The sequence below is a fragment of the Pseudonaja textilis genome, chromosome 3, assembly GCF_049901715.1.
Source record: "Pseudonaja textilis isolate UNSWEBS1 chromosome 3, rPseTex1.2, whole genome shotgun sequence".
In the NCBI taxonomy this organism is placed as follows: domain Eukaryota; kingdom Metazoa; phylum Chordata; class Lepidosauria; order Squamata; family Elapidae; genus Pseudonaja; species Pseudonaja textilis.
This window is the reverse complement of record NC_141992.1, coordinates 4934245-4949141: the sequence shown is the minus strand read 5'-3', so window position 1 is coordinate 4949141 and position 14897 is coordinate 4934245. Positions and strand designations below refer to the sequence as shown.

The 14897-nt window shown below is 45.0% G+C and overlaps 1 protein-coding gene across 2 annotated transcripts in view; it reads right to left on the bottom strand.

The window, feature by feature from the left end:
- LOC113434267 (tyrosine-protein phosphatase non-receptor type substrate 1) overlaps window positions 1–14897 on the bottom strand; it is a 168845-nt gene that overhangs the window by 18432 nt on the left and 135516 nt on the right. For both annotated transcript variants that reach the window (XM_026697335.2, XM_087928854.1), the window contains exons 6-8: window positions 13026–13124; window positions 9817–9838; window positions 1979–2018 (exon numbers count right to left, since the gene is read on the bottom strand). In XM_026697335.2, coding sequence (XP_026553120.2) covers window positions 1979–2018; window positions 9817–9838; window positions 13026–13124 — 161 coding nt within the window. The remainder of the gene's footprint in view (window positions 1–1978; window positions 2019–9816; window positions 9839–13025; window positions 13125–14897) is intronic.

Here is a 14897-nt window from a genome sequence, read left to right as displayed (position 1 = left end):
TTGACGTCTTCAATCCCTTAACCTGCCCTGTTTCGTTAATTGCTGCAGCTGTGGTTTGTGTTGGTTTTTATTTATAATTTAGATGTACTTTGGGTTCGGACAGAATTTCTTCCTTTTAAAAACTATTTTTGGGAGAGTTTTTTTTTTCTCCAGCCGATGATAACTGGACATTGGGGGCCAAGTTGGAGGTATTAAAGGGACTTGACCTATTTTTGTTGCTTTTGTGCCACGCCCCTTGTTATTCTCTTATCAGGGAGAGATCCAATCTTAAAACAAGGATAAATTTCCAGACAGTGAAGACGATTAACCAGTGGGAACGACTTGTCTCCAGAAGTTGTGGGTACTCCAACTCTGGAGATTGGATAACCATTATGTCTGAAACGATACAGGGTTTCCCGCTTGAGCAGAGGGTTGGACTAGATGACCTCCAAGGCCCCTTCCAAGTCTTGTTATTCTATCAAATTGCAAAGCGGGTAGTCCTCCACTTACAGCTATTCACTTCATGACCATTTGAAGTTACAAAGACACTGGAAAAAAAAAGTGACTTACGCTTACGACCGTCCTCGCGCTTACGACCGTCGCCCGCATTTCCCCACAGTCATGTGATCAAAATTCGGGCGACCTAACAGCCGGCATAGAGTTGCAGCATCCCAGGGTCGTGCGATTGTCGTTTGGGACCCCTCCCGGAGGGGGAGGGCTTCCCAGAAGCATGGGGAGGATGGATCTGCTTAATGGCCATGCAATTCGCTTAACAACCATGGCTACAAAGGTTATAAAAAATTTGGGATGAACCCCCTTGGAACGGTGTGGGAGTAGGAATGGATTTCCAGAGCAAAAATGGCAGACTACGGGAACCAGAACCACCGCTCAGGTGGCCCTGAGGACACAGATCAACCTCCAAGTGGCCACAACGACCCTCTAAAAGGATGCAAATGACCAGCTGTCTGCAAGGAATACGGATCCTCCTCTTTCCCCATCATCCTGTCAGAACTGAAAAAGCTTCTTGGATGAGAAGCGAAATGTCTTCAAAAGAAAACAAACAAACAAAGGAAATCCAGTTGCCCCTTGAAAATAGCACCTTTGGGACAAACCCTGACCTGGATGACTGAGAATATTTACAGACTTTTACCACCTCTTCGAAAATCTGCCCTACTAAAAAGATTTATGGTGTTAGGATAATGAGGCGTTTTCCCCCCTATTTTAATACAGTGATCCTTCAGAAAAAAATAACACCATTAATCACAGGATAATAATGGCCTATTTGTCTAGGCTGATCACATGTTCTCTCTCTTAAGTGCAAAAAAAAAGAAAAAAAGTTACACCAATTTAGGATGAAAATAATTCAGTTAGCTGGCTCAGTGTTACTGACTTGGAGAGGGATCTTGGATCTTGTGTTGTAAAGCATCTACAGTCATTCCATATTTTCCCAACCATTAGTGCCTGCTGTGGAATATTGTAAACACAGGCCAGATATGAATGGTTTTGATTATATTATCATCATTCAACTTCCTTTTTAAAAACTTGCCCCGCCTCCATCTATTCTCTGCCTCTAGAGTCTCAGTTGGGTCCTCTTTGGTTGCCCTGAATAGGAGAACGGAGCTGGAAAGCAGGTTAGTGGGATGGGGAGGGAATGGGGACTTTACAGTATCCTTCGCCTGCCACACCCACCAAGCCATGCCACACCCACCAAGCCATGCCACACCCACCAAGCCACACCCACAGAACCGGTAGTAAATTTTTTTGAATCCCACCACTGTTTTGGGACAATCTAAAACAATTATGTCCATTTGTCCAAAATAGTATAGGGTCTCCTGCTTGAGCAGGGGGCTGGACTACAAAACCTCACAAGGTCCCTTCCAACTCTGTTACGTTGTTAAAGGGTGTTCTGTTCCGTTGGTTAAAGCTATTTCACCCACCAAGAGCTGACCTCTATAATTATTATTTCTACGCAACATCTCCAAAAAAAAAAAAATTCTACCTGATTCATCGGCGGTGGAGACTTCTCAGCTTCGTGGAGCCTAAAGATAGAACCAAAAACTCAGATCACCAAGGGAGTCAATAGCAAATTTCACACGGTGACTTTTTAAAAACGAAATTAGAAACAACACCTAAAAAAATAAATCCAAAGTGGCCCAGATTTCATATAGGTCTCCATCTTGATCGTTGGCAGCTGCTGCAAAGGAAATGTGATATATATATATATATATATATATGAACCTTTGGGGGGTTTAATGGATAGAGAGCTTGGGGGAGGTGAAAAGGAATTTTCATGTTATCTATTCTGAAAGCAATAAGAATACAGGTTGTCATGGTCCTGTCGTAATCTGATTTGGAGGGGGAGGCTGAGCAGCTGGCAGGGAGTAGGAGTGTAGCTCCATTGGATGTGGAAGAAACTGGGGAAGGGCAAAATCCGGCTGGGCAGAGCAGGGGAGAAGTAGAACAAGGCAGAAGGAGTTCAGAGGAAGACCCAGGCCCGCCCCCTCTTCATCCTAGAGCACGCGGGGAGGAACGGAGAAGGGAGCAATGTGAGTTGCGTGGCTTATGGGAGAGGAAAGGGCCCTGATTCCCTTCATTAGCTGCAGCCGGGAAGACAGTGTATAACAAAAGGCAAGCTGCCTGCAGCAAGCTGTTGGGAGCAAATGTGAATTTATCTGATCTTGTTGTGGGTTAACTGGGTTCCTGGCGTCTTCCCAACTGTATGAGTTTTGCCGTGCTTTCAAATCTGAAATTCCTTCTCTTGCTCTGTCAAACTAATTAGTTCAGTTTGGTTTGTTTGGATTTTAAGTTGCAGTTTGTGTGTACTTTGTTTTGGACTGAATTTTCTACAGTTAAAAGGCTGGGAGAATTTTTCTGCAGGACATTGGGGTCAAAGTTGGAGATAATAAAGGGACTCTTCTTGCTTATTTGACTGTGTTGCCTTTGTGCCACGCCCCTTTGGGTCATCAAACAGATAGTCCTTGACTTGGAACAATTCGTTTAGTGACCGAAGTTAGAATAGCACTGAAAAATGTGACTTGTGAGAGTTTTTCACTCTTGATCAGCCACCATTGAACAAAATGGAGACACTTGGCAACGGATTCATATTTATGATGGTAGCTATGTCCTAGGATGACGTTGATCAACTCCTGAGACTTTCTGGCAAGCCAGTGTAGAAGCCAGACTTGCTTAACAACTGTGTGACTAACTGAACAACTGCTGTGATTCACAAGGTCGCAAAATGGGGCAAAACTCAATAAACGTCTCACTTAACGGCAAAGGTTGTGATTGTAAGTTGAGGGCTTATCTGTATTCTGTGCACAAAAATGGAAGGATACAGGTAGCCCGCACCTTACGACTGCAATTGAGCCAGTTATTAAGTGAAGAGACAGTTATTAAGTGAATTCTGGGAGTTGAAGTCTACGCATCTTCAAGAGTGAGCTTCAGCCATGAGCAAGGCTGTCTGGGGAATTCTGGGAATTGAAGTCCACACCTTTTCAAGTTGCCAAGGTTGAGAAGCACCGCTTCAAATTCTCAGATTCCAAGGAACTGATCATAATCTATGGGATATCGTCATTGGAAAGGCTGGATTTACCCTCACCCCTTCTTTCTAGATTAATTGGTCCACTGAAGCCACCTTCAGATTAATTGAGTTGGGTCATCTAGTCCAACCCACCTGCCCAAGACCCTACACCATTTCAGACAGACAGCAGTCCCAGTCTCTTCTTGAAAGCCTCCAGGGATGAAGCTCCCACAACTTCTGTTCCATGGGTTGATTGCTCTCGCTGTCAGGAAATATCTCTTTAGGGGCTTTAGAAAATAATTTTACCCCTTCCTCTCTGTGGCAGGCCTTTCAATATTGGAAGATTGCTATCCTCTCTCCCCTAGTCCTTCTCTTCCCTAGACAAGCCAGGCCCAGTTCCTGCAACCGTTCGTCGTATGTTTTAGCCTTCATCATCCTGGTTGCTCTTCTCTGCACTCTTTCTAGAGTCTCCACATCTTTTTGGTGACCAAAACTGCATGCAGTACTCTAGGTGTGGTCTTACTAAGGCTTTATAGAGGGGTATTAGTACCTCCTTTGATCTTGATTGTATCCCTCTGTTAATGCAATTTAGGATTGCATTAGCTTTTTTGGCGGCTGCCGCACACTGCTAGCTCCTATTTAGCGGGTTGTCCATTAAGACTCCAAGATCCCTCTCCCAGTTCCTGCTATTAAGCCTGGTTTCACCCAATCTATATGTGTACTTTTGATTTTTCTTGCCTAAGCGTAAGACTTTACTTTTTTTCTACATTGAATTTCATTTTGTTAGATATGGCCCCAGTGTTCTAGTCTGTCAAGAACCATCCATCCCTCCGAGCATTGCTGAACTACGCCTTCCACCATACTTCAGTAATTTGCATTTTGGCTGCTGCTGACTGGGAATACAGTTCAGCAATACATAAATGCTAGAGGTTCCTTAACCTTGATTTACAAGGAGAGATATCAGGGTTTAAGTTCCGCTCCAGCCGTTTTTCAACAGAAATCTTTAGACCAGCCATATAACAGGAACTTCTGTGAAGTTTTTCTGAGTCATCTACCTCAAGAGATTGGTATGTGGTTAATGTGAAATATGGAGATGGAAAAATATTACATATTGTTTTATGTTAAAGCCCCATATTTTAACTCAACTACGTTTTCATGTTGACTGCGGCTATTAGGTTTTTTTTAAAAAAATCTGCATATATTTTTTATTGATGACTTTCTTCTCTACTTTATTATGCATTTTGCTATTCATGTGAAAACACAAGGAACAGATTTAATATTAATCAATAAGTAAATATGTGTTTGCTACAAAGCCTTTAGCGACATAAATTCATAGACCCAGCTAGGTTCCCTGGAAAACATATTCAGGCCCTTAATAAAAGACCTGACATAAATTAAGTAATTAAACTTTATGGTTTGGATCAATGGGTTAGGATGCAATCATTTCTTTTTAAGGGCTGTATGTATCTCAGCTCTGCTCTCACTCAAGGTATCTGGCATTGCAAAAGGTTAATACAATCATAAATATACCCAGCACGTAATTAAAATGGAGGCCAAAAGAATAAAACACAGTTAATGAGAATTCCTGCTGAATGGGGAATTTTACCAGCTGGGGTGGCTAGGAAATACAGCGAGTGTTTCTGGGAAGGCAGTGGAGGCTTCTGGGAATCGTAGTTCCAAGTTTTTCTGGAAGATGGCTAGGTTGGAGAAAATGGATAATGCAACCTCCAAAAATATAGAGAACAATCTAAACCAGTGTTTCTCAAACTTTGCAACTTTAAGAGAGATGAATTTCAGCTCCCAGAATTCCCCAGCCAGCCTGGGGAATTCTGGGAGCTGAAGTCCATGTCTCTGAAAGTTACAAAGTTTGAGAAACATTAGGCATTTTTTGAAAAAGTGTAACATTAGATCCTTTTCCTAGCTGAGTTATTTTAGTCCCTGCTGTTGTGATTCTGAAATTGTTCCAACTTTTTTTCCATTATGTGCTGGGTTTATTTGCTTTTATTACGGTTGTGCTGTGATTGGATCACAATTCTGCCGGTTTTAATGAACGCGTCGCAGGTTTAAGAGCATGGTTGAGGGGGAATTTCTGACTGATTTTTGTGTTATGGCTGTTTCAATTCTCCCTTTGTCTCAGAAGTAAATCTAAATTGTCGAACAAGCAAAAAAATAATAATAATAGGGGGACTATTTCCCTCTGCCAGAAGTTTCCTAGAGCAGCGGTTGCCAACTGGTGGGCCACAAGAGAATTTTGGTGGGCCGCAGAGAAATCTCACCCCCAGAGCATCCTCCCCAAAGCAATTAATCCAGGCTGTGCAGAAACACAAGGCTACACCACCCACATGGCTCACGGGGACCCTCCCCACCCACTCAGTCCTTACCCACTAAACCTGCCCGCTAAATTGCTATTTTTCCTTTTTCCGACCATCAGCTGTCCTTCTGTGCCGGGAGATTTGGATTAGCTAGGAAGCAGGAAATGGTTGGATTTCTTGCTTTCTAGATCTTATTTAGATCTTTGGCTCTGCTTTTAAGCACAGCTGAACCTCCCTTAGGACTGAAGGTTCTATTATTCAGTGCAGACTCACGGCAAGCAAATTTGAGAGACCGAGCTAGTCGATGGCAGATAGATAGATCACTGAATGATTCTGTGAGCAACTCAATCTGCCTGCCTTTGCCTGCTTTGGGGTAAAAGTTGCTCTGTTTTTAATAAAAAATTCAATGGCCATAAAATGGAGCCAGAAACCTGGATTGTTTAGTCTTAGTCCCAGTGAAATCTCAGTGAGTCTCTGTTTCCTTCTGTTGGAGAGTACTGACGTTCCTCCATTTTTCCTTCTAATTGACTGATATTCTTGGATTTGATGTAAGTCTGTTACTGAACTGGTTTTGACACTGGACTTTGTTATTGGATTATCCCTGGACTAAAAACTGACTGATTTAACCTGTGAATGACTTTGGACTTATTTTGAACTTTGCTTAAACCTTTATTGAAAGTAAACAAACTACATTTACTATACAGTGTATCTGTGTGCTGTGTGTGTATTATTCAAACACTACTCTCAGATATGTCTCCCTGTATGCTCTCATTTCTCCTAACGGGGAATTACCTCAACAGTTGATACCCTAACATTTGCTAAGTAAAAACATGGCCCCAAATTTAACTTCACATCAGAAATAATGTCGGGCATTGTTGCTCAATCTTGGCATCTTTAAGATGGGTAGACTTCAACTCCCAGAATTCCCCAGACAACATGCTTTAAGATGGATGGACTCAGGGGTGGGGTTTAAAAATCCCAGTAAATGGTTCGCTGCCCAGTTGCTGGGTGGGCGTGGTCTACTGGTATTTCCGGGAGGGGCGTTTTTCGCCTTCCCAAGGGTCCAGAGGCTTCCCTGGGCCTCTGGGAGGGTGAAAACGGCCTCCCCCGGGCTCTGGAGGTCCTCTGGAAGATGGAAGCAGGCCCATTTCCGGACTTCCTGAAGGCCCGTTTTCCCTCTTGCCAGAGCCTCTGCGCACACCCTGCACTTACCTGCATCCAAAACAGGCTGCATGGAGACTCCTGGGAGGAAAGGGGAGGGTTGGGCAGGACCAGCCGGTTGGTTCAAATACTGGTTCAGTGAGCCAGATGCAAATTTAACATCTGGTTCGCCTGAACCGGTAGAATTCCACCTCTCGGTGGACTTTAACTCCCAAATTTCCCCAGCCAGCAAGCTTTAAGATGGGTGGACTTCAACTCCCAGAATTCCCTAGCCAGAAAGTTTTAATATCGGTGGACTTCAACTCCCAGGATTCCCCAGGCAACATGCCTAAAGATCGGTGGACCCCAGAATTCAACTCCCAGCAAGTTTTAATATAGGTGGACTTCAACTCCTAGAATTCACCAGACAACATGCTTTAAGATGGGTGGACTTCAACTCCCAGAATTCCCTAGCCAGCAAGTTTTAATATAGGTGGACTTCAACTCCCAGAATTCCCCAGGTAACATGCCTAAAGATCGGGGGACTTCAACTCCCAGAATTCCCTAGCCAGCAAGTTTTAATATAGGTGGACTTCAACTCCTAGAATTCGCCAGACAACATGTTTTAAGATGGGTGGACTTCAACTCCCAGAATTCCCTAGCTAGCAAGCTTAAGATATAAAGCATGCCAGATAGGGAATTCTGGGATTTGAAAGTCCACCTATCTGGCATGCTTTAAACTGAGTCCACTTCAACTCCCAGAATTCCCCAGCCGGCATGTTTTAAGATAGGTGGACTTCAACTCCCGGAGTTCCCCCAGCTGTAAAAAGGTCATTAAATCAGGTCGGTCACACAAGTAATCTGCTTTACGATCGTCGTGACTTACAACCTTAATGGGCCGGCTCCGCTACGGTTGTAATTGGAGGAGTGCCTATCTTTCCCAGTCAGACAAATCTGCCCATCGAAGGCTCAGTAAATGAAAGAGAAAAAAAGAGACTTCACACTTTTTATCTTGTTCCAAATACATGGCGAATTTACCCAATTACCTCCCCACAAACCTCCCCCGAAGTGCATTAAATGAATTAATTCCTCAAGCGCCAAAATGATAGATAGCGGAGAAATTCTTTTGTCTTCTTTCTGAAGAGGGCCGATCACATAGTGGAATAATTAAACTAATGTTTTGTCTGGGTGCTTAAATGGAATTTCCTATCGTCCGGCGCGTTTCGTGATTATCGGCTAAATCCAGAAGACATCAAGAGACGCGTTTGTTATTTTTTTTTTCTTTTTTCTTACATCAAGGAAAATTAAAGTAACACTTGGGAGGCTTCGCTCTCTACGATCAGGAAGAGAGACTCTTCAATGTAATTCCTGTGATTTTATGTTATTTTATTTTTTTAGACTCTTTTGCTCAAATTTTTTGGGACTTTTTTTTAAAAATAATCTCAGACGGTTGAAACACTCTCTAGTTAGTAACCTGTGAGATGGTTTCTGATCTCGTCCTCTTGAAGGCTGGAGTCGGGAAGCCGTTTTTTTTTTGGTAATCCTCTTTCCTATCGCAGGTTTTTCATCTCTCCGTAATAGCTTTTACATTCACGCTCTACACTTGATAAGTCTCTGCTTAGTCTGGGGTTTGTTCTTTATCGTAGCATGATGTCTGACCCAGGTTATTATGCTAATCCACAATACGCCTCTCCTTCTCTTTGTCCTTCTCTCTGTCCTTCTCCTTTCCCTCTTTTTTTTCTTTTTCTTCTCCTCTGCCTCCTCCTTTCTTTCCTTTCTTCTCCTTTCTTTCTTTTTTTTCTCCTCTTTCCCCTCTTTCTCCTCCCCATCTCACTTCTCTTCTCTTCCTCCTCCTCTTTTTCTCCTTCTCGTTCTTCCTTCCTCTTTCTCTTTTCTCCTTCTTCACTTTTTTCCACTTCCTTCCTCCTCCTTCCTCCTCTTTCTTCCTCTTCTCCCTCCCTCCTTCTCTCTTCCTCTTCCTCCTCCTTCTCTCCTTCACCTTTCTCCCTCCTTCTCGTCTTTCTCCTCCTTCCTTTCTCCTCTTTTCTTCCTCTTTCTCCTTCTTCCTCCTTTCTCTTCCTTCCTCTCCTCTAGTTTGCCACGTCCTTCCACTTCCTTTCTTCTCCTTCCTCCTCTCCTCTTTCTCCCTCCCTCCTTCTCTCTTCCTCTTTCTCCTCCTTCTCTCCTTCACCTTTCTCCCTCCTTCGCATCTTTCTCCTCTTTCCTCTCCTCTTCTCTTCCTTCCTCCTTCTTTCTCTTCGTTTCCTCTTCTCCTCTAGTTTGCCATGTCCTTCCTCTTCCTTTCTTTTCCTTCCTCCTCTCCTCTTTCTCCCTCTCCTCCCTCTCTCCTTCTTCTCTCCTTTTCTCTTCTCTTTTTCCTCCTTCTCCTCTTTCCTTCTTCCTTCTCCCTTCCTTCTTTCCCCCTCTTTCTTCTCCTCCTCCCTCCCTCTTCTCCACCACGTCCTTCTCCTTCCTCCCTTCTTCCTCTTGCACCATGTGGTGTGATTACACCCCCACCCCCGGAATGGCTTGCTAACCTGACTTTGAGTTAGCATGTTGTCTGCTCCACCTTGCTTTCCATAAATCCAGAGCGATGTCCAGATTGCAAAACGGAAACAGATTCGTGGTTTTCATCGAACAAAATTAGCCGCTGTTAAACAAACCAGTTTTAAACCCTGAATATTAGCCTAACTTTGGCCCAATTTGGTACCATCCATGGAACTGGTTGTAGAACCTGGGGGCTAAGACAGATGGAAACTATATTTCCATGCACCTGAAGTACAAACCAGGTTGCAATGGCCTCTTTAATTTTATTTTATTTTTTCCCCGAATATTTTGATTAAAAGAAAAAAAAAAGAGATTTACCTTACAGACGTGGAGTCTTTACCTAAAAGAAAGCAGGAGAAAAAACACATTAGAAGGAAGATCAATTTTGAAGGTTTCCAAAAATATCCTGCAAAACTTAAGATTCTCACAATAACAGGACAGCAGGAGAGCAAAGCAAATTTTTTTCTGAATTTTCTGACACTAGAGGTAGTCCTCGACTTACGACCACACGGGAGCCCAAAATTCCTATTGCTAAGTGAGATCACCAGGACTCCAACAAATCCACCCCCCATTCAAATTATAAGTCTCTAGCCGCATCTCAGAGAAAAGAAAATTGATTTATTGAAAGTGGCCATGTTGGTGTTAGTTGGATGCAGCCGATATTAAAATACATCATTCATTTCCCCCTGGACCCAGGTCTTCCCCTCACCCTCTGGATGTATATTCTCCAATGGGACACATCCATAGCCAAGAGTCATCAATCATGCTATCCAGTAAAAATCTTGCCTTCCGACAACTTTGGGCTGCCAGGGTGATTATCTAGGCATTTAAGGAATGCACCGTTTTCCCTTACTCCCTTTTTCTGGCAGCTAAAAAGACCAAAGGAGTCTCTTTCTAGTTGACAGAGACATTTGTTAACTGAGCTTTGCTCTGTTTTACGACCATCCTTGCCACGGTTGTTAGGTGAAACTGCTGCAGTTGTTCAGTTGGTCACGTGGCTGTTAGCTGAATCTGGCTTCCTCCTGGACTTTGCTTGTCAAGATGGTCGCAAAAAGGGGATCGCATGACACTGCGACCATCATAAATACCAGCCAGTTGCCAAACGGCCAAATTTTAATCACGTGACCACGAGGGGGAGGGCGTGGGGATACTGCAACAGTGTGAAAAACGGCCCTGAGCTAAATTTTCAGTGTCGTCGTAACTTCGAGCAGACCCTCAAACAAACTGTTGTAAGGCAGGAACTATTTGGATCAAAGGATCAGAATTTGAACTGGAAGGGACCTTGGAGGTCTTCTAGTCCAGCCCCTGTTATTTGTAACACCTTTTCCAGAAGTTCCTGCGGAACAAATTTGGGTGTCAGCCAAAACAGGCTAAACTCTGAGGCTAAATAAATTACAGCGAAGGCTGCCAGGCAGCTGAATCCTTAATAGCTTGGCGCCGTGCGATGCCAGTCAGGTTGGGAAAATGATCCGCCTTAGCCCATCCATCAGCTTCCTGCTCAAGGTGCTACAGATTTATCACCACAATGGGGTTTGTCAGGGAGAGCGTGTTCCTTAACAGCCGTAACTGGGAGAGGGATCTTGGAGTCTTAGTGGGCAACCAGTTAAATAGGAGACAGCCGTGTGCGGTGGCAGCCCAAAAAGCCAATGCAATCCTCAGCCGCATCACATCAGGAAAATTAACCATAGAAATTATGACAATTAGAGACACCACAGATAACAGATTATCAGAATTGGAAGGGACCTTGTAGGTCATCTAGTCCAACCCCCTGCCCAAGCAGGAGACCCTATACCAGGGGTGGGATTCAAAATTTTTAACAACCGGTTCTATGGGCGTGGCTTAGGTGGTGGGCGTGGCTTGCTGGTCATGTGACTGGGTGGACGTGGCTTGCTGGTTATATTATTGGCTGGGCGTGGCCAACTCAATAACACTCACATCGAGGCACGCATCTCCTTGCCTGGCCTCTCATGACTGTGGGGATGCTGCAACAGTCGTAAGTGTGAAAAATGGTCATAAGTCACATTTTTCAGTGCCATTGTAACTTTGAATGGTCCCTCCACACAAGCAAAGTACCAGCAAAGGAGGGGAAAAAAACTCCAGAGAAATTCCTGAGACAGGAAGTCTAGTCCTGCCAAAAATGTAATAAGGGTTAACTGAGAGGCAGTTTCTGTAAGCAACACCAGAATGTTTCCTTCCTGCCTTCCTTACAGGATTAGCCCAGTAATTTCTTCTAACAACTGGTTCTCCGAACTGCTTAGAAGGTTAACAACCGGTTCTAGCGAATAAGTGTGAACTGGTAGAATCCCACCCCTGCCCTACACCATTTCTGACAGATGGCAGTCCAATCTCTTTTTGAAGGTCTCAAGTGATGAAGCTCCTGCAACTTCGGAGGGCAACTTCTGTTCCCTCAGTTGATTGTTCTCACTGTCGAAAAGTTTCTCCTTGTTTCCAGGTTAAATCTGTCCTTGTTCAGTTTCCATCCATTATTCCTTGTTTGGCCTACAAGTGCTTTAGAAAATAGCTTGACCCCTTCCTCTCTGGAAGACTGCTATCATGTCTCCCTTGGTCCTTCTCTTCCCTAGACTATCCAGGCCCAGTTCCCGCAACCGTTCATTGTATGTTTTAGCCTCCAGTCCCTTCATCATCCTGGTTGCTCTTCTCTGTAATTTTTTCTAGAGTCTCAACGTCTTTTTTTATAATGTGGTGAACAAAACTGGACGCAGGACTCTAGGTGTGGTCTTACTAAGACCCTGTCCCACACAAAGACCCCGTCCTCACAATGGATGTAGATACCTTTAAAACATCATCAATCCAGGGGTGGGCTGCTACCGGTTTGCACCGATTTGGGCGAACTGGATGTCAATTTTACATCTGGTTTGACAAACTGGTAGTTGCAATGACTGGCTGGCCCTGCCCACTCTCCCAGGAGTCACCACATGGACACTTTGGGATCCCAGGTAAGCGCAGGGTCCATGCGGAGGCTTGGGGAGGGCGAAAAATGAGCCCCTCAGAGGCTTCGGAAGGCCGTAAACGGGCCTCTTTCTGGCCTCCAGAAAGCCTCCGAAGCCCATGGAAGGAGGAAATGGGCCTCCTGGAGGTTCTGGAAGGCCGTAAACGGGCCTGTTTCTGGCCTCCGGGGAGCCTCCGGAGCCAGCGGGGGGCATTTTTGCCTTCCTGGAGGCTCAAGGAAAGCCTCTGGAGCCTTGGGAGGCTGAAAAACGGGCCTCCTGAAAGTTCCCAAAGGCCAGAAACGGGGCCATTTCCAGCCTCCAGAGCCCGGGGAGGCCATTTTCGCCTGCCTGGAGGCTCAAAGAAAGCCTCTGGAGCCCGGGGAGGGTGAAAACAGCTCCCCCAGCCACGGTGCAGGAGGCCGACTAGGCCACGCCCACCCAGCAACCGCACAGAGAAGCGGTTGCTAAATTTTTTGAAGCCCACCCCTGCATCAGTCTCCAAGGTGATGATCACAGGATGGCCAACTTTCAGAACAGGCCCTCAAGCCACAAAGAGAACTGAACACGGATGTTTACCTTTGCTGTGTCTTGCTTGGATGAGGTAGATAACTGCAATCACCAACACAACCAGGAGTGCACACACCATCACCGCAATGATTACTATGGTTTTGCCATCTGCAGAAAGATTGCATGGGTTAGAGCGGCTTCCTTGAATGATCCTTTGACCATTGATTTACTAAATGTGTTTGTTGAAATATATACAGTATATGGATCTTTGGTTATTCGGGTTTTCTCCCGCGTAAGATTGGAAGTATCTAGGCAACGTTTCGATGAAGTCTCATTCATCATCTTCAGGCTTGTGTCTTCGGCTCTGTGCTTCTCAGAGTAATGTGAGCTTGCAGCTGCTTCTTCCTTTTAACTGCTAGTGGGGTTTGACTTGATTGGGTGGGGGCTTGGCTGTATTCTGATTGGGTGGGGGTGTGTTCTCATTGGTTGGGGTTTTGGCTGTGTTCTGATTGGGTGGGGGATTGGCCGTGTTCTGATTGGCTGGAGGTCCACCAAAGATCCACATACAAATACCCGCGAGAACCTCAGAAAACATATACAGTATATATATTGATTGTCCCAGTCCATCACGGTTCTGGGCACCTCACAAAATAAAAACCAAGAGAAAGCATCAACGACCTTCAGTGGAATAAAAACCTTCTCTAATGTGGTGGAATGTAGTCTGGATTCCGAGGAGGGAGGGGGCTGCTTTCCAGAGGGCAAGGAGGCAACAGAGCTTGCAATGTTGGCTGGCTGCAGGTGTCAACTTGTAAAGCATTCCTGGCCTGCTCTCGAGTTGCCATAGGCAGGAGGGGGAAAAAACTGATGGAGCAGCACTGCAGCCACAACCAGAAGCACATTCCACGCATACCTTCTTCAAGGCTGTATCCCAGGCTACCTGGACCAACCGGAGAGCCGTGATCGCTATAGCCCATGAAAGTGCTGCTCTGTTGGAGAATGTGATTTACGATACACCCTGGAGGGGGAGGGTGGAAACAGGGTCATAAGTGGCCCATAAATTACATGAGGCAGAGCTGACTTCATTTGGGTACGTGCTGACATGTTGCTCCTAATAAATAACTGGATTTCTTTTGAAACTTGGCTGGGGCTCATGGTTTCATTAGGGTATCCGTCAGAACCCTGACAGTGGAATTCTGGGAGTTGGAAGTCCACAAGCCTTAAAGTTCCCAAGGTTGTAGAAGACCCTGATCTGTAGCATCTCCAACCATGATGAGATTTATGGGTTAAAATGAGCTCTCTCAACAAAGCCCAGTCCTATATTACTCGTAGTGTCTACCTCTTGAGCTGGTAGACCATCAAGGCCACCATCAGAGAATGTTTCTGCTCCCTCCCTGTTATTTTCCGGAGAGTATAAGGAGAACCCCCTCTAACTACCGCTTTCTTTCTGTTTTACTAAGAGTTGTCACATCGTTTCTTCAAGGTCATCTCTGAAGTTCTCTACACTCAGCTTATTCTGACCTAGGCTTCCCCCAAAAGCCCTAAGCAGACTCTTTATCCCAGGAAAACCCCTTTTATTAAATGAAGGTGAATTTCACACATTCATTTTCAGCCAAAGGCCTGGCAAACAGTCTTTCAAAGGGTACAATTGGGAGCATAGAACTTATCTAGCCTGGAGAGCTACCAAGTAAATATTTCCAAACGCAGTGCTGACAAGGAAGGACTCAGCACAGAGTCTTTGGGATGCACAGACAGATCTTCACACTGCTGCAACGCATGAATTGTTTCCTGAAAAAGCCCCCTCCCCTTCTGCTCCTCTTTTAATCCCTATGGGAGGGGCCATTCACCGTTCACCTGTGGCTTTACTCCTGAGTCGGCCCTTGTTCCTTAGCTGTTCCCTTCTTCTGGCAGCTCGGCGCATGCGCACACTGGGAACAGGCTCCA